General features: G+C 43.5%; 1 protein-coding gene across 2 annotated transcripts in view; it reads left to right on the forward strand.

The window, feature by feature from the left end:
* Positions 1-19,233, forward strand: part of prkar1b (protein kinase, cAMP-dependent, regulatory, type I, beta) — a 54,317-nt gene extending 35,084 nt beyond the window's left edge. Inside the window, exons 6-11 of one of the 2 annotated variants that reach the window (XM_080488069.1) lie at positions 2,655-2,701; positions 5,582-5,740; positions 9,388-9,448; positions 11,606-11,727; positions 16,196-16,277; positions 16,984-19,233. In XM_080488069.1, the coding sequence (XP_080344195.1) occupies positions 2,655-2,701; positions 5,582-5,740; positions 9,388-9,448; positions 11,606-11,727; positions 16,196-16,277; positions 16,984-17,156 (644 nt within the window). In that variant the 3' untranslated portion in view covers positions 17,157-19,233. The remainder of the gene's footprint in view (positions 1-2,654; positions 2,702-5,581; positions 5,741-9,387; positions 9,449-11,605; positions 11,728-16,195; positions 16,278-16,983) is intronic. The other variant, XM_080488070.1, reaches the window with a different exon arrangement.
* The last annotated feature ends 4,558 nt before the right edge of the window (positions 19,234-23,791 follow it).

A 23,791-nucleotide genomic window follows, 5' to 3' on the forward strand; every position in this document is an offset into this window, starting at 1 on the left:
ACTATATTTTTCCAGAGCCAACCCCCCCCCCCCCACACACACACACACACACACACACACACACACTCAAACTCCTATCAAACACAGACACACGTAATCACATATTGAAAACACTGAAAACAGACATTCTCACAGACAAATTCGCACTTTGAGATAATGCCGGGTTCATACCTCGCACAACATCAGGTGGTTTACGCATGTGACACACATGCCTCATAAAACAAGCTCATATAGAAGTTCAGAGATAATTGCGGTAGCTCCGTCTCACTCGCCAACTCTTAACACAGCATCCAGGAGTATATCTGTCCTAATTTGGTGATAATAAGTCTCACTAACTTTGCAGGACCTCGATTCCCAGACCTTCCATTGTTATGTTCACTATATAGTGTGTTATGCACTATAGGCAGTACTGATGTCACTGACATCGCCTGGACTACTGTATAGCTTCAAGAAACCACCCCTGCTGCAGGCTACTCACACACTATTTAGACAGTCTTAGAAGTTATTGACTGTGGTGCTGGAGTGGTATTTAAACAAAGAGGGAATCTATTCTATCACATCATGCAAAATGCAGTTTACAGGTAATTTCATTCTGCTTTGTTGACTCTTTGTTGACCCATGCCCTCAATTCGCTTTAAAGTATTGGTTCTTTGCATTAATTACATATCTACTGTCATACATGAAATCAGCTTTCTCATCGATACGTTTATGTTACTGGTGCATGGTGACTATTAAATATGAGTATGGCACATAATGTAACTCGACCTGTCCTCTTGAGTAAAGTGAAAGAATCCGATTCATGTCCATCACAAGTGGCCTGCGCTAAAACGAGTCCACACCAAGTACACCAGTGTGGAAAAGGATATATGAGTGTGCATGTGTCTTATGTGTGTGTGTGCACACTGGTCAAATATTTGCCTGCACTCTCAGGCACGGGGGGAATGAAAAGGTGCAAAACAAAGGCGCAGGCTCCAAAGTGATAAAAGACAGGAAGAGTGGAAGAAAAGAAAGACACAGTAAGAGGGAATTTAAAGAGCGATAGATGAGATGAAAGAGAGACAGAAACGGGGAGATAGCAGAAGGCCAGGTTGCAGCAGGTTGTGTGTGTGTGTGTGTGTGTGTGTGTGTGTGTGTGTGTGTGTGTGTGTGTGTGTGTGTGTGTGTGTGTGTGTGTGTGTGTGTGTGTGTGTGTGTGTGTCTGGGGTCTCCTGTGGGACGGCCCTTCAGACAGACAAGGGACGTTTTGTGTGACAAATAGGGCTGCATGATTAACGAGCCCTCACCACTCACAGTATTAATTAGCCGTGTGAACTCCTGTGAACTTTACTCACAGGGCACTTTTAGCCTTTCAAATCTTCAGGTGAACACACACACACACACGATGCATACACACACATGTACACCCTCACATAGTACACACTAAATGCATACACATGCATACTTGTGGCCTCTACACTTGTTTATCCTTACCTACTTGTACCTGAATTTATATCCTGCTGTAGTAACTACAGGAAGAGATTCACTGCGCCCACTGAAGTCCCTGCCTGTCTTTTTAAAAAAAATCATTCCCCCCAAAGCCCTATGTAATAGATAGCATAGTTAAAATTAATCAAATTACACTTGCTATTTTTCAATCCTGTCTCCGGACTAGTTGCTTTTTACAGACATCAACCGACCAGACCCCATGATTCCTTGTCAGTGACACAATAGTGACCAAGCAGTGTTTATATCAGTGGTTTGTTTGTGCCCCGGTTTGCATCCGTCATGAAAAGATTGCTTGGAGAGATGCATATTTGGACTGAAACGTACTTCACTTATGTAGATGCACACTTTTCTGTCATAATACGCCATCCAAATACTCATAAAACAATGATGGCTGCCACATGCAAGATAGTTGCACACTATTTAGAGTAACTTGGGTTTCTCAGATGCAAATGTCAGTGCGAACCTTTAATAGATCAGTTTCCGTTTGTTTGCCTATAATATCAAACTCGCAAACATTTCAAACCATAAAGCTGATGGCTTTCTGTGATACATAGAACAGAAAAGATAAAATTGCAATCTGTAGTTGTAAGCTTTACTACGGATCTGTTCTCAAGGTCATTACTCAAGTGCTGCAATGTGGCATGCTCGGGCACTTGTCTTCAATTAAAACCAAGCAAAGATAGCATTAATCAGTGGGACTTTTGTGGGATTGTTTTCGGCTGCCTGGCTTCCCACAATGAAGGGCCGATGTGTAATTGTTGTGGTGCTGGCTCACCTGTTGATATGGATGGAGTTTTGACATAGAAGTGGACAAATATTAACTCCCATTTTACATCATGGCACCTTGAAACAAACAGGCAGTGTAAAGTTTATGTCAAAAATAAGAAATGTCGCTTTCCATGGCAAGAAATTGACCCTGAAAAACACAAGTTTTAATCTTTTAGTACTAATATATATATATATAATATACATTTTGATGCATACAGGAAAATATGTGGTTTGAACTGCATCATATTCGTTGGTGAGTCCCACCATTCATCAGAAAAACAACAACAAAAACATTGAGTAGAAAGTGACAGTGGTGGGAAAAGCAATCCATTTGCATTTTTTTTTTTCATTTATTTGTACTTTTACAAACTCCTGTAATCCTTCTCCTCTTTCTCCTCCAGGTGATGAAGGAGACAACTTCTATGTGATTGACCAGGGTGAAGTGGACGTAAGTGGCTGACATGGTGACACAAGCACACGCACAAGGTTCACCCACAGATGAATTCATCGCCAACTCTCTAAATGGATCAAAGTTAAACACTTCAATTAAAGAGGATTTTAGATTGCAGAACGGCAGCTTTAGCTCGCGCTTTCCTGCTTTTATTGTCAGACTATAAGAGGGGCTGTGACTCAGTGGAAAACTCAACCTGATCCTTTCATGAGACAAAATTTCCCCTCAGACAGTGGCCAGGTTGTACGATTTGCCCCCACGATTTGTTTTCTTTAAAGTTCAGTTCCCCTCAGATGACGATCTGAACCTGGCGCTTCAGAGTTGACGGCGCTATGGAGGCACACAAACTGAGAAGATCTTTTGTCTCAGCGAGCCTGACACGGAGTGGCAGAGTTAAGTGGAGAGATAAAACAGGAGCTGATGGAAAGTTAAACAGGAAGTGACCTTATCAGCTTACAGCGCCCAGCTCAGAGACAGTGGGCAAGAGAAGCGAAGCAGGCTGAGCCCACCAATATCATTGAACCGTCTAATCAGGGCAAAGGCTGTCTAATAATAGTCAGATAGTGCAGTAATAATTAAAAGAGTGTGTTGGCCGACTCCTGTGCTGATTTTCTTGGTTTCAGATAGTGTCTTGTAAAAATGTGATTAGATAAGGAAAATGACCTTTTTAAATTCCTGTCAAGGAGTAATATGCAACAATGTTTTTCCTACAAAAGAGTTGTTGTCTGTTGATTCAGGTCTATATTTAGGTCTGATGCACGATAGGAAATTCACTGAAGGAAACAGAGAAAAATTTGAAAAATGTCAGCCATTACTGCTCTCCATCAAGGATGACAAAGACCTGGAAAGCCCAAATGTTCTTTTTTTAAACAAATTTAACAAATTATCCACACAAAATATATTTTCTGTGTATTTGATTCAGACATTTTTTTATTGTAATATAGAGTTGTGTAATCTCTGGCATTGAAATTGTCTTTCACTTACAACAGAGGGAAACATTGTTTTTGTATTCACCACGAGTCTGTGGTTGGGTTTTTTTTGTCTGTCAGTGTTTTGAAATTGCTTGTATAGTTAGGGTGAGGAACAGCCCATTCTTTTGCCACAAGTCAATCCTCGCAGCGCTAACATTCGCTCAGACCTGCACAAGTGTAGCAACTTTTCCAACTTTCATTCTTAAGGTTTCGAAAATTCCTCCGTGACCCAGCCTCATAGTGAAATAAATCAATGCACCAGTACTTTAGCCTTGCACCACTTTATGATTTCATTGTTTCTCCAGTGTGTGAAACTGGAGGTGGTCGGCTCTGCGCTGCCACCCATGAATGTGTTCCCACAGCCCGAACAAGCAGCGGGAAGACTCCTACACTTGACCTCACCCCAAACCCACCCCTCGTCTTTGTCTCCTCAGCCCTCTATCCACCCTTCCAACCATACAGACAGCTGCTGCCTGCCAGCCACAGCCCAGGCACTAAACAGCCTGAAGATCAGTGCCGAGCATATTGAAGTGTGGAGATGCCTCTCATTAGATGGGGGTGTAAATCTGCCAGCATCTCATAAACTGGCTGAAAGCTGACAACCACCGCCACTAATGTAAACACCCCTCCAGGTCTGCGCACAAACGTATTCACTAAAAGACATTGGCCTGTATTTACATGGGTACACCACTGAACAAACCAAAGCCTTCACTTCCAAACGTGAAGTGATTTTATTTGAAACTTCAGCACCTTTTAATCACATATTTCCATTAAAAAAAAGGATATCTCACTGGAGTATTCTCAGCCTAGCAATCCATCGTTTTATAAATGGGGGTTTGTTTAATGCTATTTACAGTGGATGCATCGTTTTGGATTGATTTGAAAAATGATCTGTCGAATAGTATAAAAGAGAAACGGACTCTCTTGCGCTCGCATGTGAGACAAACCACAGACGTGAAGACAATGTCATCCACTTTCTAATACATTTCATTAATTCAGTCTGTATTATTACCGCTATGTACAAAATGTGTGTTTTTGCTGACAACTGCAAAACAACATCTGTTGTTTAGCCTGATATATATGTGTCAATTTCACTCCTTTAATATGATTTTTCCAATTGTCTTTTCGACTTGAGCCTCAAGTACCAAAAGCTCTCATGAGAAAATAAAATAATTGTCATAGGAACCTCATGAAAGGTCTATTGAAACATTCTGGGATCAGTGTGTTGAGTGTGCAAGTGTGGAGATTTACAGTTTAAGAGATAACTTGACTGCAGTGCCAGCTGTGTTCTCTGACGTAACGCTTTATAAACATGTATTTAATTGTTCCCCTTGGCTTGAAATGACTGCAGCTGACACTCAGCATCTCTGAAACTATCCCAGTTTACGGTGAAGGATGAGTCCCTCGTGGTCTCCTCTGAACTTGAATACGAGCTTGCAACAATTACGGCAAACAACAGCCAACGGAGGGATAAACGGTCTCTCCTTCCTTCTGGGTCCTGCCATTCTCTCTGTGTAATTAAGTCAACAAGATAGTGGATAGTGTGTCGGCAGGTGAAACTGTAACGGCCCCAGAGATGAGTCTCACCGAAGTCTGCAGAGCTATGCTGGCTGGCTTTAATAGAGTTGTGCATGTGATGGGGTGGACTCCAACAAGACAGGACAAAGCAAATTGAAGGAATTAATGGGGAGAAAGGAGAGCGAGAGGATCTCATCTGAGTGCTGTGCAAGCATCATATACTTAGAGGGAAGCCAAGCAAACAAATCTAACAATCCAGAAACTGAGGAGATGAACAAAAGATTGATCATTTTTATCATTAACTTAGCAATGTTAGGTTTTATTCAGTCATCCATGCCCCTTTTGCCCCCCTTGTCTTCTTTTAAATTAATTCTAAATCTTTCTGCAGGTGTATGTGAATGGTGAATGGGTGACCAGCATTGGAGAAGGAGGCAGTTTTGGAGAGCTTGCCCTCATCTATGGGACTCCTCGAGCTGCTACTGTCAAGGCCAAGACTGATCTCAAGCTGTGGGGCATTGACCGAGACAGCTACCGGCGCATTCTCATGGTACGGGCTTTAATCCAATCACACATATCAGTTAAGTACGCATAAGTCTGTGCTTTTTCTTTCATGCTTCCACATGCTGGAGCCTAAGCTTATCAGATTTCCGCCACACTATTATCTTTTTTCCAAGACACTGTACGTGGAGAAAGAAAGCACAGAGTTGCCGTCATTTGTTATAATTATAGTACAGATAGTGTTTATTGGTTTCCTATGTTGTTACAGCCTCTGTGCATTAAGCAGTTGACAGACCCTTTACATTTTTCAGTTGAACTTCAATCACGCACCATGACACATCACATAAATAAGCATAATGTATGTACAAACAATTAAAATGACCCCCCCCTCCCTCGAGAGTCATCCGTCATGATCCTCACTTGTAGCTTTCTCCCACTCAAGCACTTAAAGAGTCCTTACAACATTTCATTTTAATGCTCCGAATGCATCAACTTACCAGTTGACACACGCTCTCTCACAAAAGTGTATCCTCCTCTTTCCTCCCCCGAGCAATGTCTCACTAGACCTCTTTTTTCATGTGTAAAAGCAGCAAGTGAAAGAGGAGGGGAGCGATGGAGAAAAAGGGTCAATTCTAATGCCTGTACACACACTTCCCACTGCAGGAGCTTATCTACCAGGAATGTCCAAATGTTTAAACTGGAAACACAAGGTGCTCTGCCCTCGCTGTCAGAGACGCACTGACACACACACACACACACACACACACACACACACACACACACACACACACACACACACACACACACACACACACACACACACACACACACACACACACACACACACACACACACACACACACACACACACACACACACACACGTATCCTAAAATGAGTAATTATCGTGTGTGTGCGTGGGCGCAAGACTCCTTGACTGGTTAAATGCTTCCTCACATCTCCCTAACACCTCATTCCAAATAAATTAGATAGACTCCAATTAACCTTTCAAGCGCCTGCGAGCATCTCAGCGTTTGCCAGCCGCGGCGAAAAAACTCTGTTGTATGTCAAACAGTTTAAACACTCCGAGATGGAAGAGGGTCTGCTCCTGGACCTTTCACCTCCGTGTAAAGTTGGCACCGGCCTGCCCAGCACTCATGTCACCTCTCGAGCACATAGTTAAGCTGAGGGCACAGTCTGCCCCGGTAACCTTTCTTTGAGAGGATTCTCTCTCTCTGCGGATCTCATTCCTTCGTTCTTTTCCAACAGCAGCAGGAGGGGAGTCGGGGTGAATTATGTGAACCTGGAGTTAATTATTGCTGTCAATGATTTGTAAAGCTCGCTTTTACAAAGTGTGGTATTCTGGCAACAACTTAGGCCAAACACAATGAGCATTCTGTGTACGCGTGCACGTGCGTGCATGCGTGTGCATGTGTTTTCCAGTAAGAATTAGGCTGGATGCCTGTGTCTGCGCCTAGTTAGGAGGTTTGGGAGGTGCATGGGGACTGCCATCAGTTTTCATGGTTTGTCTCAGCTTTGTTTACTGGCTCGGGACCTTCATGTGGAGTTTGCAAGTTCCCCATTTGAATGTATAATTAGTTTTTGGGTACGCTGGCTCAACTGCCAACTTGTTTGTGGACATTATAATAAGATATTTTCTGTGTTTTACCTCATAGTTTGTCCTTGTGGTCGGTCATCTTCCATATTGTGTTTTGCTATTGTGATTTATTGAATGAATAATGTTCTGTTATGTTTGATGGCTTACTTGACCAACATGTTCAGATTCATCGCATGTTGATGATAGTTTATGTAGAATTTCTCCATCCTGCCAGTGATATTATGTATTTTTCTTTACTGTCATTGCACAGCCATGCATCCTACCATTCTCCTTATCAGAGGGTAAACAATGTTTCACCATTACCTCTGATAAACATATCTCCGGCGTGTGTAGCGCTCAGCCGTACAATGCCCACCTTGTCGTGTCACCTTGATATTCAAACATACTCAGCCACAGACATAGACATTAACAAAGCGACAGACCATTGTCAACAAACAGAACGCAAGACGAAAGGGAGCAGGGAAAGATGATATGAAAGACCGCCGCGCGGTGCTGGGGGAGGTGTTTCACGTTGGACAGAGATGAAGGTGATGGAGTAGGGACATGAAGGTACAGTTGGTTTAGCCTGGCTTTGCTCCACACCTCAAGTCTTTGATGATTCCACCTCAAAGGCAGCCAACAGACACAGATGCTGGTTCATCTTTAACCGCAGGAAAAGAGAAGACATTACAGTCAACAGAAGTATGAGTAGGGTTTTTTTTTTTTTTTTTATATATATGAAACATGTGCTCAGGCCCTCCCAAGTAGACAGGGTGGATAGGGACGGATGCAGATTAAAAAGAATGCAAAGAGTAAAAAAAAAAAAAACCCATAGTCATTTGAAATTTTAAAAAACTAATTTGAGAAAGGAATAATTTTCATTCCAGTGAACCCCAACATTGCTGACATTACTGTGGCCCACCCAGCCCTTTAACAGCACTGGCATAAATCAATCCAACACTATAATGTAATGTTATGTATGTCTGGTAAGACTTTAAGCTCAGCAAGCCTGTCTGAGGAGCTCTATGGAGAGGTTTTATTAAATCAGAGGGACAGTTCAACCTCCGTTGGAAGTTCAGTGTGTGTGTGTGTGTGTGTGTGTGTGTGTGTGTGTGTGTGTGTGTGTGTGTGTGTGTGTGTGTGTGTGTGTGTGTGTGTGTGTGTGTGCGTGCGTGCATGTGCGAGCGAGTCTGATAGAGATACAGTACACTGCACCCGTGCAAGTGTTTGTATTTGCTTGCTTAATCAGCAAGTTTAGACTCTGCAGAGACAGCAGAGAAACATAAGTGGCAAAACTGAAAACAGACTGCATGCTCTGACTCCACACACTGATAACGCACACACACGCTCAAATCATTTATCCACGAAGGAGGCACTATAGGATAGAATTCCTTTAATCAAGTTGTTTACGATGTTGAGTTTGACGTTGGCTCACTTGGGGATATTCTCAAGCCTTTCAAGACAAAATGTGAAATTATATGAAATTAGAGGCAGCAGTGGGACTCTGGCACTTATGCACTAAAGACAGCCTCAATATATCATTTCCATATGCAAAGGCATAGACAGGGCGGACAAGATCGTCTCTCCTCACTCACGTCTCTCCTTTATGTTTCTGCTCCCCCTGAGTGGTTCTGTGCAGTGAAGGAGAAGGGGGTCCCTCTGGGTTCGGACTTGTCAGGAAGTACCTGATTTTCATGGCAGAGCCGGAGAGGGGAAAGTCCCCCTGCCTGATGGGCGGGGTGGGCCACACACACAGACACGCACTCACACATGCCATAAACATTAGCGCACATCTCATACACACCTCAATAACCATGACCCCATGAACTGTGATAATCCCATAGTTGAAGATTCATTTCATATTTTTGCTGTGCTCAAAGACTAAAAATGTAAACGGCCTCCAGAAAGATATCATGGAAATGTTTTGGGAATTAAAGTTTCCATATAGTTTTTGACATTGATTCTTTTCAAACAAAAGTTGAGAGTGAAAAGAGAATGTCTTTCATAATGCAATAAATATGTTTCATGAGATAAAAACATTTGCAATAATGATAAAAAATTTTGCTGATTGTGTTTTTTTTCTTGCTCATTTTCTTACAGGGCAGCACACTGAGAAAGAGAAAGATGTATGAAGAGTTCCTGAGCAAGGTCTCCATCCTCGGTAAGTGCAGCAAAGATTAGCACATGGTGAGAAAGTGGGCAATCCGTCTTGCTCCTCCTCTTTGTGCATCTATGAATGTGCTGAACCATGAGTGTGTTTGCACGCGCTTAACATTTTATGCATTAATATTTAAAAGGTCAACGAGTCCGGAGCAGTTAACTCAACACATACTGTAGATTAACCCATGTAAACACAGGCGCACGTTGTCACACGAGGCCCGCGGCTGAGTGAGGTCTGTGTGTGCGGCCCTAATCTTCTCACGCCGTTCATACCAAAGCCAGTCACACTGCAATGTCTCCGTGCCGACAATTAAAGAATGGAGAGTTAAGCTAAGCCTCTCTTTCCCACTGGAATTTGGATAACACCGGCCTACACAGGCGATTGGGTTTGGAGGGATAGCAAATGAGATTCATTCAGACTCTAGAAATGAGTTGCAATTGGAACTGACATCTCATCCCTTTCCACTTGATCGTGTGTGTGTGTGGTGTGTAGAATAAGGCCGTGCCCCCTGTACAGAGTTATTAGCTGGCTGAGTAAACACATACACTCAATTTAGGTCTTAGGAGAACGTCTCCGCACGGTCCGCTCTCTTTTCATTCACCTCCTTTTCTTCTGTGGCTCCTTTTTTGACAGCCTTGTTGAGGCCTGTATTCAAACACCCGCCTCCCTCTTCCAAGTGGTTTTCCTCTCTTCATTCCTCTTTCTGTCACTTTGCCTCTCTGCTCTGCCCCTTTGAATTGGAGGAGGGGAAGGAGGCGGGAGTGTTTTTGTTTGTCTTTGATTTTTCAGATAGCCACGAAATTGGGTGCAAGCCCTTGATGTCGAGGAGTGAAGGGAGAGAAAACAAATCACTCACACACACACGCACACACGCACGCACACATACACACACTTCAACATCCCAATGACCAGTTCCCAGTGTGTTTACTATGTGTGAGTTACAAGGTGATCCAAGTGGGTGCAGGCGCTGTGAAGCGTGAAATGTAGCTTCTCTAGTCAGCACATTCGCGTCTCACGTTACCTGCCGAGCTGTTAGGGACCACCTCTATAGGACCTGCTGCCTTCAAGCCGGCTACCGGACAGAAGACATCCATCTGCGTCTGGCAGACACCACGGCCCCACTGCAGGGGACACTGGACACCTTCGGACCATGAGACCTTCCCTAGTTAATCCTAAGTACATAGACATTTTTGCACACACAAATAGACACGCTGGGATCAGTTACTGAGCTCATCAGGAGACAAAGTTTCAGACAAAGAGATTCTGCGGCAGCGTTTCCCCTCTTACTCGCGTCAATCAAAACAATGAGTCGCTCTTTCATCCGGGGAAGCCTGATGATGTTGGTGATGTCTCCGCTGCACATGAGTCACATTCCACATTAGAATGGATTAATTGTTTTGATCAGACAACAGTGATCTCCGCAAGTGTGAAAGTAGGACTATTTTTGAAGTAAATTCTATATGAAAAACTAAATTGTGGGATTTTATATATCAGTTGAAGTTGAACCATTTTTCCCTGTCAGATTTTTAAAAGCAAAATCTAAATGTTCAAAGCCTCTATGGAAAATTGCTTATTTATTAGATTGACCTGATTATTTGTTTTATTTATGACTGTTAAATGTCATAAATCTTCATTGAAGGAGTGCTTCTGTCTATTTTATGACATTAAATCATGGTTTCTTTTCGCAACGTTCGTGCTATAGAAGTCCCGAGGGCCACTGTAATGACTATATAAGTGCAAAGCTTAAATACTTTGCTTTAGGTAGTTTTTGATTTTCAAGACATAATGAACCATAAAGTCATGGGAACATGAAGTATGTATGCCGTTCTGTCAGCACTGACAGCATATAAGTGAAATGGTTCTTTTATTGTCAGTTACAGAAAATCTTCCCGTCATCTTGCAGTTTATGGCAATTCCACTGCAAATCAAATGAAATATTCTTTTTTATAGGCTGGACCATTTGAACTCATTGATTCCTGATTACCTGCACTCCTCTTTAACCTGCATACACTGTTGTAGACTGAAACCAAACATAATTTATTGAAGAATTGAAAAGCTATAATTGCATTTCACAGAAACACAGTGGTATGCGTTACTTCATCTTGTTGTTGCAGCGCATTCACACGCCGTTTCTCTGGATTTGTTGTCTATTCACAGAGTCTTTGGATAAGTGGGAACGTCTGACTGTGGCCGATGCTCTGGAGCCGGTTCAGTTTGAAGACGGGGAGAAGATAGTGGTGCAGGGGGAGCCGGGCGACGACTTCTTCATAATCACAGAGGTAAGAATTTGCAAAAGCTTCAGCGGGGCTCGAGGCAAGCACTCGCCACTATCCAAATCCATTTTCTCACTTTGCCCATAATCTGCACCTCTTGACTTGTGGGGCCTGTGACAGTGTACATGTCATCAGTCTGGGCCTCGGGTTGATGTACATGTCATCACACAGAGACGTTGGTGGGCTTTTTCGCCGACATCGGAACTCATCCCCGTTTATTGCCACCAGCAGACAGACTTCGCTGCCCCGGCCCTCAACCACAAAGAAGAGCCCCCCTCACACTGCGGGCTTTGTGGAACAGGGGGGCCCCTGGCGCTGCTTCATGAAGGGCCCCCTGCCTGTCATCCTAACACACTTTTGATTAACTCCATACTTACACAAGCTTTCACCAGGGTCAAGTCAAGAGGCCTCCATCTAGAGGGGACGAGGGCACAACCTGCTGCCGTTTTGTCCGCTGCTTCTCCCATTATCAAACTGTCTCATAGATTATCCAGTCTTTCTCACATTGTAAGTCTTTCTGTCATATATGTCTGTTCAACTCGTCCGTGTCCCTCAATAAGTCCAGTGAGCAGTTGACTGGTTACAATGTGTGGGAGCGCTGAGTTATGTGTCCGTCCATGACCTGCTTTTCGCTTATTTCCTTCTTCTTTATCCAACAGTGTTTTTCTGCCGGTTATAAAAAAATATAGTATGTTCACTCTTAAGTTGTTGAGACAGTGAGGCTTTTTCTTTTATCCATTCTGGTGTCAGTCAAATGTATCTGCTCTAATGGACAACATTACATTAAATCACCTTTGTGGCAACAAGGAATGTCACAGCTCAGCAGTTGAGGTTTCAAATCAAAAGTTCAATACTTCAGACCATTTTTATTTGGCAGAAAATGGAAACACACAAATCTTGCTACTTGCAATGTACAACTCATCAATCTGAATCAAACCAAAGGAAAAAAAACTACAATGCAGAGGAATCTGGGGGATTGTAGGATGGAAAGATGGATGAAGACGAGGGAAAACAACAGAGTCGGATTAGATGTATCAGCAAGCCAGAAGTTCATGTCTGTGTGTATCATTGCTTTTTAAATCATGCAGGGTGCGTCCTTCATTTAGGAATAACTTTCACTTCACCCCCCCCCATATTTTTCTTAAAAAATAAATAAAAATCACTTCGCAACAATTTTGCTCTTTCCTTTAAGGTTTCCTTTTCCCTTGACTTTACCTCTAAACTTTGGCTCCCCGTCTCGCGATCCAGCCCGACTTTCCCAGAGCGGGCCGGACTGTGGTGGAATGTGTGTTACTGACTTTCACACGGGGTCAGGAGACCCAGCCTCCCGGGAGGGGGGACGAGAGAGAGAGACGGAGAGAAGGATGAGTAAAAGATGGCAGAGACACAATGATAGAAATAAAGTTGATTCAAACATAACGACGCAGAGAAGGAATTTCTGAGTGAATTTCAGTGCTTACCTTTAGAGATGATTCCTGCCTTTAAGGCCGAGTTGTCACTGATTTTTTATTATTTTTTTTCTAGGCATTTATTCTTAATGCATTGCCCTCCCTCTTACCTCTCTCGTGTCTCCATTTTTCTCCTTCGGTTGTTCCTGTGGTTTTTGGTGGATGAGTCAAAGGCAAACCACTCGATCACTAATTACATGCAAGATTAACAAAGCGCAGGTAAAAAGACATCACTTTCTCCGCTCGCTCCGAAAAAATGGCTCCCTAATGAAAAGTGACACGTTTACATTTTTCCCCTCACACTGTACAAACACGGCTTCACAGGCTCCAGGGGCCATGAAGACAGCCTCACCTTACCACACATCAATTACTCCTGTAGTTCACCCCCCAGCTTGACTCACCTCACATGCAAAACCCTTTATTCTTTTTTGACTCAGCAAGATTCTCTCTCTCCTCGGAGGAAACGTGACCGTACAGAAAATACAAAAAAAAAAAAAAGTAGAACATTAATATTACAAAACTGCATTCACTTGTGTCAGGGCAGAAGCTACGTATGTACATAAAGTAACCCCATGAACCTTGCTATCTTCTTCTATGCCAATACACTCGCCTTCATCTCAGTCGTCAGCACTAACAGCAGCTCACATCTGTCCTTTGACCTCGAACAAAAGTAATCTCACCGAAGTGGTCTTAAAGGTCCCTGTGGGTCACACTGAAGCAACCCTGTGTCTCTTCACTATATTTCCTGGTCATTTGTCTGTTACCTACATGTATTCCCTGAAATGCAATTTAGCTAATGGCGGTTAAACCTACTTTTATAGACTGAGGATTGATAAAGTTAATGGAAGGGCTCGTTTCGGCGGCAGCGAGTTACACGAGTATTAAAAGTATTGAAACATTTTTTGGGGAATCGTGCTTTGACTGGAGAGCAGTCCTGTGAAATTCCAGAGAAACGCTGTCCTTCAGTGAGTGGACGTATGTTTGAATGAGAAGGTGCAGACGCTGCTGGTGCTGGGTGGCCCCGCGGACCGGCTGCTCAGTCTATCATCTTTCTTCATCCCTGTCGAGGCCACTCTCTCTTTCTCAGGGCCGTTGTTTGCTTCATCACATCCGAGATGCTACAGTTTTACATATATATTCTGTTTTTGTCTTGCATTACCTGGCCTTCCCTGCCATCCTTTCTTGTTACCCGTCCTGTGCACCCTGTGTTTGGAGGGGGTGGGTTCTGCGATGTTTATAAAAAGGATATATTTGTGGAGTAGAGTGCAACCCCTGGGGTGGTACAGTACGAGATGGTTATCTGGACCACACTGGGTGATGAGGCCTGTTCGCTAAAGGACTACTGTACTGGTGTCGCTGCACTGTCTCACTCTGTGTGTTTGGACGTGAGTGGAAAGAAGAGGAATCAGCCAGTTGTAAACACTGCAGTCTGAGTGCTCCAAACGCCTCATTGTCCCTCCATTCACGTCCCACTACGCTTCGTGCGTCCGCACTGGTGGGAGACCTCGTTCTCAAGTTGTCTTCGGTTGTAACTTTTTTTTTCACACATCGTACTGCCTTCTCTTACTGCTTCACGAACACATTTTCTATAGATTTTATAGTGAAACATCCTTGGGGATCCTACTGTAATATTTTTTTTTCTTCCCACCCACAGGACTAAAACATGCACTTGAGGTCTATTGGTGATGATAAAATTGCTGATAGTTTACCCTATGGTGTACTGGGCGTTGCCTTTTCCCAGACTCAGCTGGAATCAGATTTGCCCTCCTGAGAGCCTCAGTTGGATAAAGCGACAGAAGATATTTTGTCGTAGCGCCGGAGACCCTCACTGCAGAGCTAAATCCACCTTGCTGTGTCACGATGTGGTAATTGCATTGCAACCAGTTTGCCCAAGACTTACTTTAAAATGACACTCACACAGTGTACTCCATTTACTTAAATGGTAACCCCTCCTTGCATATGCACACACACACACACACACACACACACACACACACACACACACACACACACACACACACACACACACACACACACACACACGCAGCCTTCTCCACAGTTCATTTCAAACAAAAACCCACTAAGTCCCTGAGACACAGCCTTACCTTTGTGTGCGTGCAGTCGGCAGCTGACAGCTTTTTTTTTGGGGGCTCTCATTAAAGCTCATTATATTCAGATTTAGCATTACTAGCCTGGTCAGCAGAAGGCCTGGAGAAAGCAGAAACGGATTAAAGAAAGCGGGGGAGTGCTGGGACGGTCAAGTCTGTTATACGACACGATCCAGGACAAGCTGGGAAGTTCCCCTGCTGGAGTGTTTAACCTGCAGCAGTTTCTGTGTCCAGGAAAATGTCCAGACAGTAGCATTTAACATGGATATTCTATCTCAGTCTAGATGGAAATACATCAGGCGCAACCCTGTCACTGATGAAAAACACAAATACATATTATATAATGTGTCCACAGCTGCAAGATTTGACAGCATGAATGGTTGTCATCTGTTGGACACGGTGAACAGAAACAAAATGTATTTATACTAGATGGAAGTAGTATGCGCATGGTAGCTCCTCGGTGTCTCCAACACACATCAGCTGTTGATTTTCCTGGCTGCATTGTGCATTTTCTCAGTGCACAAGTCTGCGTTTCACTCCATCTGTGTTATGGAGGTTGTTATTTCCTTGCTGTGACTGTTTGCACAAAAGCAATAAGCAAACCGATCGGGTTTTGTACCACACACTCTTGAGTGTGTGTTTCAGTTCTTGTGCGTCGCACACAACAGGTGTCCGCCCCACAGAAAAGCGGAGTAAATCCTGTGCACCTGTGTTCCTATGAAGCAAAGGAATTTCTCCTCAGCTTAATCCTCCTGATGATTCTCAGCCCCTTGCTAAATACCCCTACCCCTCCCTCCATCTTGCCCTTCTTCATACTCTCCTTCCTCCTTTTATTCCTCTACTTCTCATCCTGTCCTTTCTTCCTGTGTGCCTCCTTAATTTCATCTAACGCTCCCTCCTTTCTTCCCTCTTCTCCAGGGAATCGCATCTGTTCTGCAGCGCCGGTCTGACAATGAGGAGTATGTGGAAGTTGGACGCCTCGGACCCTCTGACTACTTTGGTGAGTGATCGTTAGGCAGGGTCTACTTTCCAGCTTCAGCCCCACGTGAGAAAAGCTACTTAAAGCAAGGACTTGTCCTCATTATATCTTTCTTTTGACATGAGAAATGTATGGAGGATGCAGAATCTCAGAAAGGTCAAATGTTAGCTCGCGCCATTTTTTATGATCCTATAATAGATTTCATGTCATCACAAACATTGTCGGATCAGCTGAAGGTTTTCTGAAAGTGATACGGCTATTGGAGGGAAAACAATTCAGACTGTTTACTTAATAATGACATGCTGTCCGTTGTCCACATCGATAAAATGCTCACTATTCACTCTGCCAAGGTGTAAATAATATCAATAACATGTAATCTGCAAATATTTTGTAGAATTACACATTTGTGCTATTTCTACCAACGCGAGTGAGTGAGTGAGTGAGTGAGTGAGTGAGTGAGTGAGTGAGTGAGTGAGTGAGTGAGTGAGTGAGTGAGTGAGTGAGTGAGTGAGTGAGTGAGTGAGTGAGACATTAATTGTTGAGTAACATTACATACACATTATTATACAGAAGTATTTTCTTTCCCAAAGCAGCACTATAGCAAAATCTTAGTATATTTATTTCAATATTTTGGGCCACATTATGAGTATTAGGAAACCCTTTCCCAGCGGATTGTCTCTTCTAATTTCACCCCTTCCTCCTCCTCCTCCTCCTCCTCCTCCTGCAGGTGAAATCGCCCTGCTGTTGAACCGTCCCAGGGCAGCCACTGTCGTCGCCCGCGGTCCCCTGAAGTGTGTGAAGCTGGACAGGCCCCGCTTTGAGCGTGTGCTGGGGCCGTGCTCAGAGATCCTCAAGAGGAACATCCAGAGATACAACAGCTTCATCTCCCTCACCGTGTGACACGTCAGCCCCACCGGGCTCCACCAGCAGGGGTGGGCGGCATCAGCATCGGAGTTTTGGTCAGTGGGAGGGATGGGACGAAGGTACGGGGCGAAGGACATAGGTTTTAAATCGACACTGACAGAGCGCTCATTTCCTGCCTTTATCCATGTTGCGAGTTTCTTTCTTTTGCCCTTTGTGCACTTTGACTTGATCTGTGCTGTCACGTAGCTTTATGTCCAAAACAACATGCAGGGGTGTCAAAATCGGAGCGAGGGTAGAGATCAATCGACCGAACGTATAATGTAAAGGAGCCATGCATACAGTGTGTCAACTGTACATGATGCATGCTTCAAGAATGAATAGGAATGGTGTTTGCACTTTCATTACTCTATGGAAGGATTTGGATGCATTCAGCACACGAGAAGGAAGTAAAGTCATGTTTACGTACAGCGGGATTAGGTGAGTACACATTTCTTTTGCTCGCTGGCTGTGGTTTGCCTTTTTTTCACTTCTGAACCAGACCTCTGTTCCCAAAAATGTAGCTGTAGAGGTGTGAAAATAATAAACGATTGGCTTATTTGATTCATTTTCACGGCTTCTTTTGTGTGCTTTTATTGCTTGATATGAGTTCAGATGTAGTTTAGATCTGAGCTGGAAAAAATAGACACGTACCTGGTTGAGTTTCTCCAATTTTATTGTTTATAAAGTACATGAAAAGAGCAAAACCAACAATGAACTGATTCTGTTATAAAACCTTTGTGTCTGGAGCATGATCATTCTTGATCTGCCAGCTGGAGCTCCGTTGTTTCCTCACTTTCTGCATCACATAGAATAAAGAGGCTTATTTGGAAGCAGCGCCACAAACATTGATTTTCACCGCCACTGGGGGAAGATGTCATTTCTCTGAGGCACAGACTGGTGTGTTATGTATGCTCAAAATCATTTTATATTGTAAATAGCTCATATTTTATTTGCAACTAAAGCTGCTACATGACGTGTCTGGAACTTACAATTTTCCACTTCTCTTCAGAAAATTCATTCACTTTTTTGTGCAATTTGCACTGATCGATATCTTTCCTCTCCCATCGCGCAGCTCTTACAGCACAGATTTCCAGACTGTCTCTCCCACCGCAGTTTCTACAGCACAGCCGGTTACAGCGATCACATTTGCGCCACCCGAATTTTAACGGGGCTCATTTAACGGTTTTTTTTTTTTACCCTCCCGGTCCGTGTTTTTCTTGCGTATCAGACGACTCGCGTGTGTCGCTCAAACTATATCGTGGGCGTCATTCAAGTTGATGTCTGCCAAGCTGCTTCCAAATGAACTGCAGTTTGTACAACAGTACAACCTGTACAACAGTGGAGCTCACTGAGTGATACAGAGACAATACACACATCAATTCACTGTTGGTCATTGCATTTGTTAACAGTGAAAATATGTAGAAAATCACCAGAATTATCTTTTAAACTTTTGCAATATGTGTGTTAGTCCTATGAACCGATTTTGTTTTACAGTAAATATCCTCCCGATATCCCCCGACGCGGCTCAATCTGATCTGGGAGCTTCACCAAAGGCGCAGTGGTGTTATCAGTCTAGTCCACACACACGAGCAAGAGTCTGAAACACACTGATCATGAAACACACAAATCTACTGTATATGCGTACACTGTCTCAGGACTCAATGAATCTTTAACACACGCACACACACACACACACATGCACACGTCTTACCTGATGCTTTTGTCTTTAAGCTCACTTTGTTTGATGTTAGATGAAAGCTTTTGCACCACTTTAGAATTTGTAATGTGGTATGAATAAAGCAGTTTGAGTTCAGGTGTTTTTAAAGACATTACATATATATATATATACAGTATATATATAAGAAAGAAAATCTTTGAAAAATGAATAATATGAACCTGTTGCTTTCCTTTGATCTACTGTAATCTGTCAAAGTTGCACAACTGACCCAGCGACTGATGTGGTATAAATGAGACCTTAAGAAAAAGAACCTTTGTGTATTCTCTCTCTGTATCATTTTTTTTTCTTCTTCTTTCAAGTATCAAACCATCTTGAGCAAATAAAGATAAGCTTCTGAAATCCTTTTGATATGAGTGGTGATTCTCTCCTGATTTGCCCCTCCTCGTCCCAATGCGAGTGTGACTATTTCCACATTCTTTTCCAGCCGTTTATCCCAACTTTTTGGCATCCTCTCCTCCTCTCCTGACAGTACTTATCTCCCCCTCTTTTCCTTTATCTCAGCTCGTGCCCTTTCACTCTATTTAGTCCACACTTAGACCTCCCTTAAAAGTTACATCTCGATAAATCTTCCTTTTCTCTCTTTGAAACATATAAAAATGTCCTTTTATCATCCTTTTCATGGGTCTTCCTAGATGCCTCTTCTCCTCCACAGGTTCCCTCCACTCCTCTTCCTCTCTGCCCTCCATCCATCGCACTTTAAGCCGAGTGTCAGTCATCCGTCAGACGTTGCTGTCAGAAAGCCTCGGCGCTCCTCCCAGCCAGTTTACACCACAGAGGACTAAAGCCTCTGCAGCTTTGACACATTCCTCCTCATCTTAATGCCTCCTAAATCAACTGAGGAATGTGCCTCCAACCTGCTAACATTGAGTTTGTACCCCCCTCAACACACACACACACACACACACACATACTAAACGCACAACAAATCTTGCCGTGAATAACAGATCAAGCTTCTTTAACTTGCAGAAGTTTCTTTTCCTTCCTCTCATTCCCTGCAACGCCTGGTGCTGGTGAATATACTAGTGAATAAATTGCTGTGACATGTGTGAATGTGACTGTTTGTCCTGTGATGGACTGGTGACGTCCACCTGCCTTCACCTACCGTCGGCTGGGATCGGCTCAAAGGGCCAAGTGAAACCTGAGCTGGATGAAAGATGTTTGAATTATTTAGTTTGTCAGTCAGAAAAAGATGCGCTCAAAGCCACGAAGGATCACGCGGAGGGTGAGATCTCAGCGCCACCTGTGAGAAAAGTAAAAGTTCTGGAATAGGATTAAGAGATTTCCTCCTGTCAAATATTCATCGCGCTCTACTCAAAATGTACTTAATGAAAGTGGTCACCGTGTGTTAGTGTGGATTGTTCTTTTTGTGGATTTTGTGGGGACAAAAACACAGAGTGTGTGTGTGTACGTCTCAGAGTACCTGATTTAACCACGGTCATTACTGTGCCACCCTGGCTGGGCCGAGTGAGGACAAAACTTGGCACTGCCACCCCAACAGCCTGTTCATCCACACTCAGTCAGCAGCAGCCATGTCACGAGTCCACAACTATGGCTGGACCATGTATTGCTGCCATTTATAAAACATGTTTTATTTCGATATTCACATAAGAAAAAATAAAACAAGACGCCTAACAGTTAGCTATAAACGTCTTTCATCTCCTTTTATCAAACTGATGTTGTAGTTTGACAATGAATGAAGGCTAAACAGGTGACTAGTCCATCACGGGAGAAACACATCGACACACAACCTCACACATTCACACCTACAGACAATTCAGAGTCATCAATTAACTTCAAATGCATGTTTTATGATTGGTGCAGTACCCAGAGTATCGCCGCTCGAGAAGATTTAATCCCAATCGTAATCAGTTACAGGATGATCTGAAGTTTCAGCTTTTCATAACAACTGCCGAAAATTTCACAAGATAAGATCGCCGGGAGGAGTTTTGAGTGTGTGTGTGTGTGTGTGTGTGTGTGTGTGTGTGTGTGTGTGTGTGTGTTGCATCGCATACCTCGACCCAGCAACACAAAGTCCCACGAGAGGACGTTTTATTTGGTGAGGCATATTTAGATCTGGCACAGTGAGTCTCGCCGAGGGGTATGTGGTCAACCCCCTTCTCTCTAATTCTCTCCCTTTTGTTTCCTGTCAACCTCATATGATTTCTCTGTTCCCATAGACAGTCTCCCCCCCGCCCCCCCAGCCCACGAAGATCCTCCAAACTTTCATTGATTCGCGCTGCATTCTCTAGGAAATAAAGGTAATGGACCTCCAGCTGCGGCTGCTTTGATAAGCATTTGTCTACAGACCTGACTGGTCTGGAGCAAGATTCAGTCGGGTTAAGTTGAAACTCTCAGTACGGCGGAATCTCATCTCCGCCTGGTCCCCACTCTGATTCTGAGCTCTAATCATGACCTTCCCGGGTCAAAGGTCACCACCCGGACCAAGTCACAGGTGGCTGAGCAGTGGTGAGGCTGATGGGATTGAAAGGTTAGGGATGAGAGGGAGTGTCGAGCCGAGGTCAGGAGGAGAGAGGGAGAGTCAAAGATTGGATCAGGAGATCATCACAAGGTCTGACTCCGTTAAACTCAGTCCCTCGTCACAGTGACCACTTATCAACTTCATGGCGGGAGATGGTACGACTACGGAAAAGCAAAAACACAAGACGCATGGAATCATTTGACAAATATCGAATATGTGATTTGCATGGTTATGTTATGCCAAAGGTTTTAAGATTTCTAAACTGTTACATCGTTGGTTTGAGTCCCTTTCGGGGTGGAGTTTGCATATTCTTCTGGTTTCTTCATACACGTTGAAGCAGATATTGGGATTTTTCCACTCGACCATTCACCATTTTTCTTTCACAACAAATAAAGACACATTTTTTTGTTTCTTTTTTTCCAGGTGAGTGAAGGTTGATTCACTAACTGACAGTTTAATAGGATTTACACTGAAACAATGTCTCTGTCAGGCTGCTGCCTTAAAATTTGACCCTTGTAGACAAACAGAAAAGGAGAGAGAAAGAAAGAAAGAAAGAAAGAAAGAGTGAAATGAAGGAGGGAACGAGATACCATCTGTTTGTTTTTCTACTTTTCTTTCCCAAGCTTGTTATCGTTTCTCATTTCCTGCTGGACGACAAGTAAATAATTCACATGTATACATGTACCAACACTGAGACCAGGCCTCGGTGACTTGGCTCACTTTTGGCCTCAGTTTCAAAGCTTTTCCCAGCAAATGAAACTTTTGTGTGACTCGTCTCCAAACGATGTGTAGAAAAAACAAACAAAAGACTAAAATGTTCTCCTGGCATTTTGCATGCTCGAGGAAAATGAAAAGAAAAGAAAAGAAAAAAAAAACAACCCTCAAGTCAAGAAGCATTTTTCTGAGTGAGATATTCCATCATGCGCATGACTCTGCAATCTCCTGCCCACATTGATCCCAGCCCAGCACAATCCATCTCTTCACTCCAGCTCTGACTTTTACTCCCCGGGGAGGCAGCTCAGCAATTGTTTCAATTGTTCTCCTTTTTTTTCTTTTTTCAGTCCCTCCTACTCTCAGAGGAGTCATTAGAGTTTTGAGTGCGGATCATAAAAGTGGTCGAACGCCGTTCTAATCACATTAGGAAGATGAAGGAATGCGACGAGGGAGAAGTCCCTGTTGTATTGTAAAGGAAATAGTCTCAGAAGCCCTCTGAGGTAATGGCAATAAACCTTTTAGCTTGGAGACATTTTAGTCTGATGATTTAGTTCAGACAATCGCGTTTCCTGCATTCGAAGCGTCTCAGGTTTCTAAATCACTTGACAGCTTTTGCATTGCGATGCAGCAAATTAGGGCCTTCACCGTACATTGACATTGTTTGATGTCTGGATGGGATTTGGTTTCATCTCCAAGAGTCAAGGGCGATTAAACATGAATGTTTCACTGGGTGTGCATCCTACAAAAAAAAAAAAACTCACGCAGACAACGTCTCATTGCAGGTGTGCAAAGTCACACGGCAAAAGCTGTCTGATGTCTTTTGATTGTCAGGCCACCCGAGACATCACAGACCTCCTAAAGCACCCACAATCCCTTGAATGTCCCAGCTGCACATGGAGCAATGCCCGGGGTGGAAACGGCGGGCAGACTGAGGGTGGCCGAGCTCTCCCTAAAACCTTCGCGGTACCCAGCTCAGTGGCGACCCAGCTCTTCCTAAACCCCGAAGGAATGTGTGGATTTGAGTGAGAGGTGTAACCAGAGAGCACTCTCTCCTATCTTTAAGCTCATAATGGAGACACTTCCTGCTGATTATCAGTTTGTTGTGATCTCTCGCCAGCCTCAGGATCTTGACGCTTCATCTTGAGTCCTAAGGATGATAAAGAGGAAGAGGAGGAGAGGTGTGAGTATTGTTCTGGTCTGATCATGATGAAGTATCATGTGAGTAGGGGCCATCGTCTAAAGCTTGGAGACTGAAAAATCGCTTTTCTTTATTTTTTTGAGGCCCAGATATCATCATCTTTTTTTCCTCAGCTGCTGAAAAAACATCCTACAGTCAGATTAGAGCTGGTACTATTTTTTACAGCCCTCAGTAATGACAATAAAAGAACCCAAAGACCCGATGTAATTATTTTTTAAAGGAACCCCTAGTGCTGTTTTCAGATGGGCTTTGTGGGAGCTCGTTGGGGTCGTGGGCTTACATTAACCACTGTTAATCGTTACCATGATGTGTGCGAAACGGCTTCACAGTATGGCCCATAAACTGGGTAAGGCTTCTCTCCTGGAGGTAAAGTACTTTCATGGCTCAATTAAGCTTGTTGCTATAGGAATCGCACTAAGTTGAGGAAAATCTCTGAGAATATTTGTTGCATTTGCATTGTGCTGTAGTACAAGTGACCAGAGGTATCTGGTTTTAAATATACT

This window comes from Lipophrys pholis (assembly GCF_963383615.2).
Source record: "Lipophrys pholis genome assembly, chromosome: 19".
NCBI lineage: Eukaryota > Metazoa > Chordata > Actinopteri > Blenniiformes > Blenniidae > Lipophrys > Lipophrys pholis.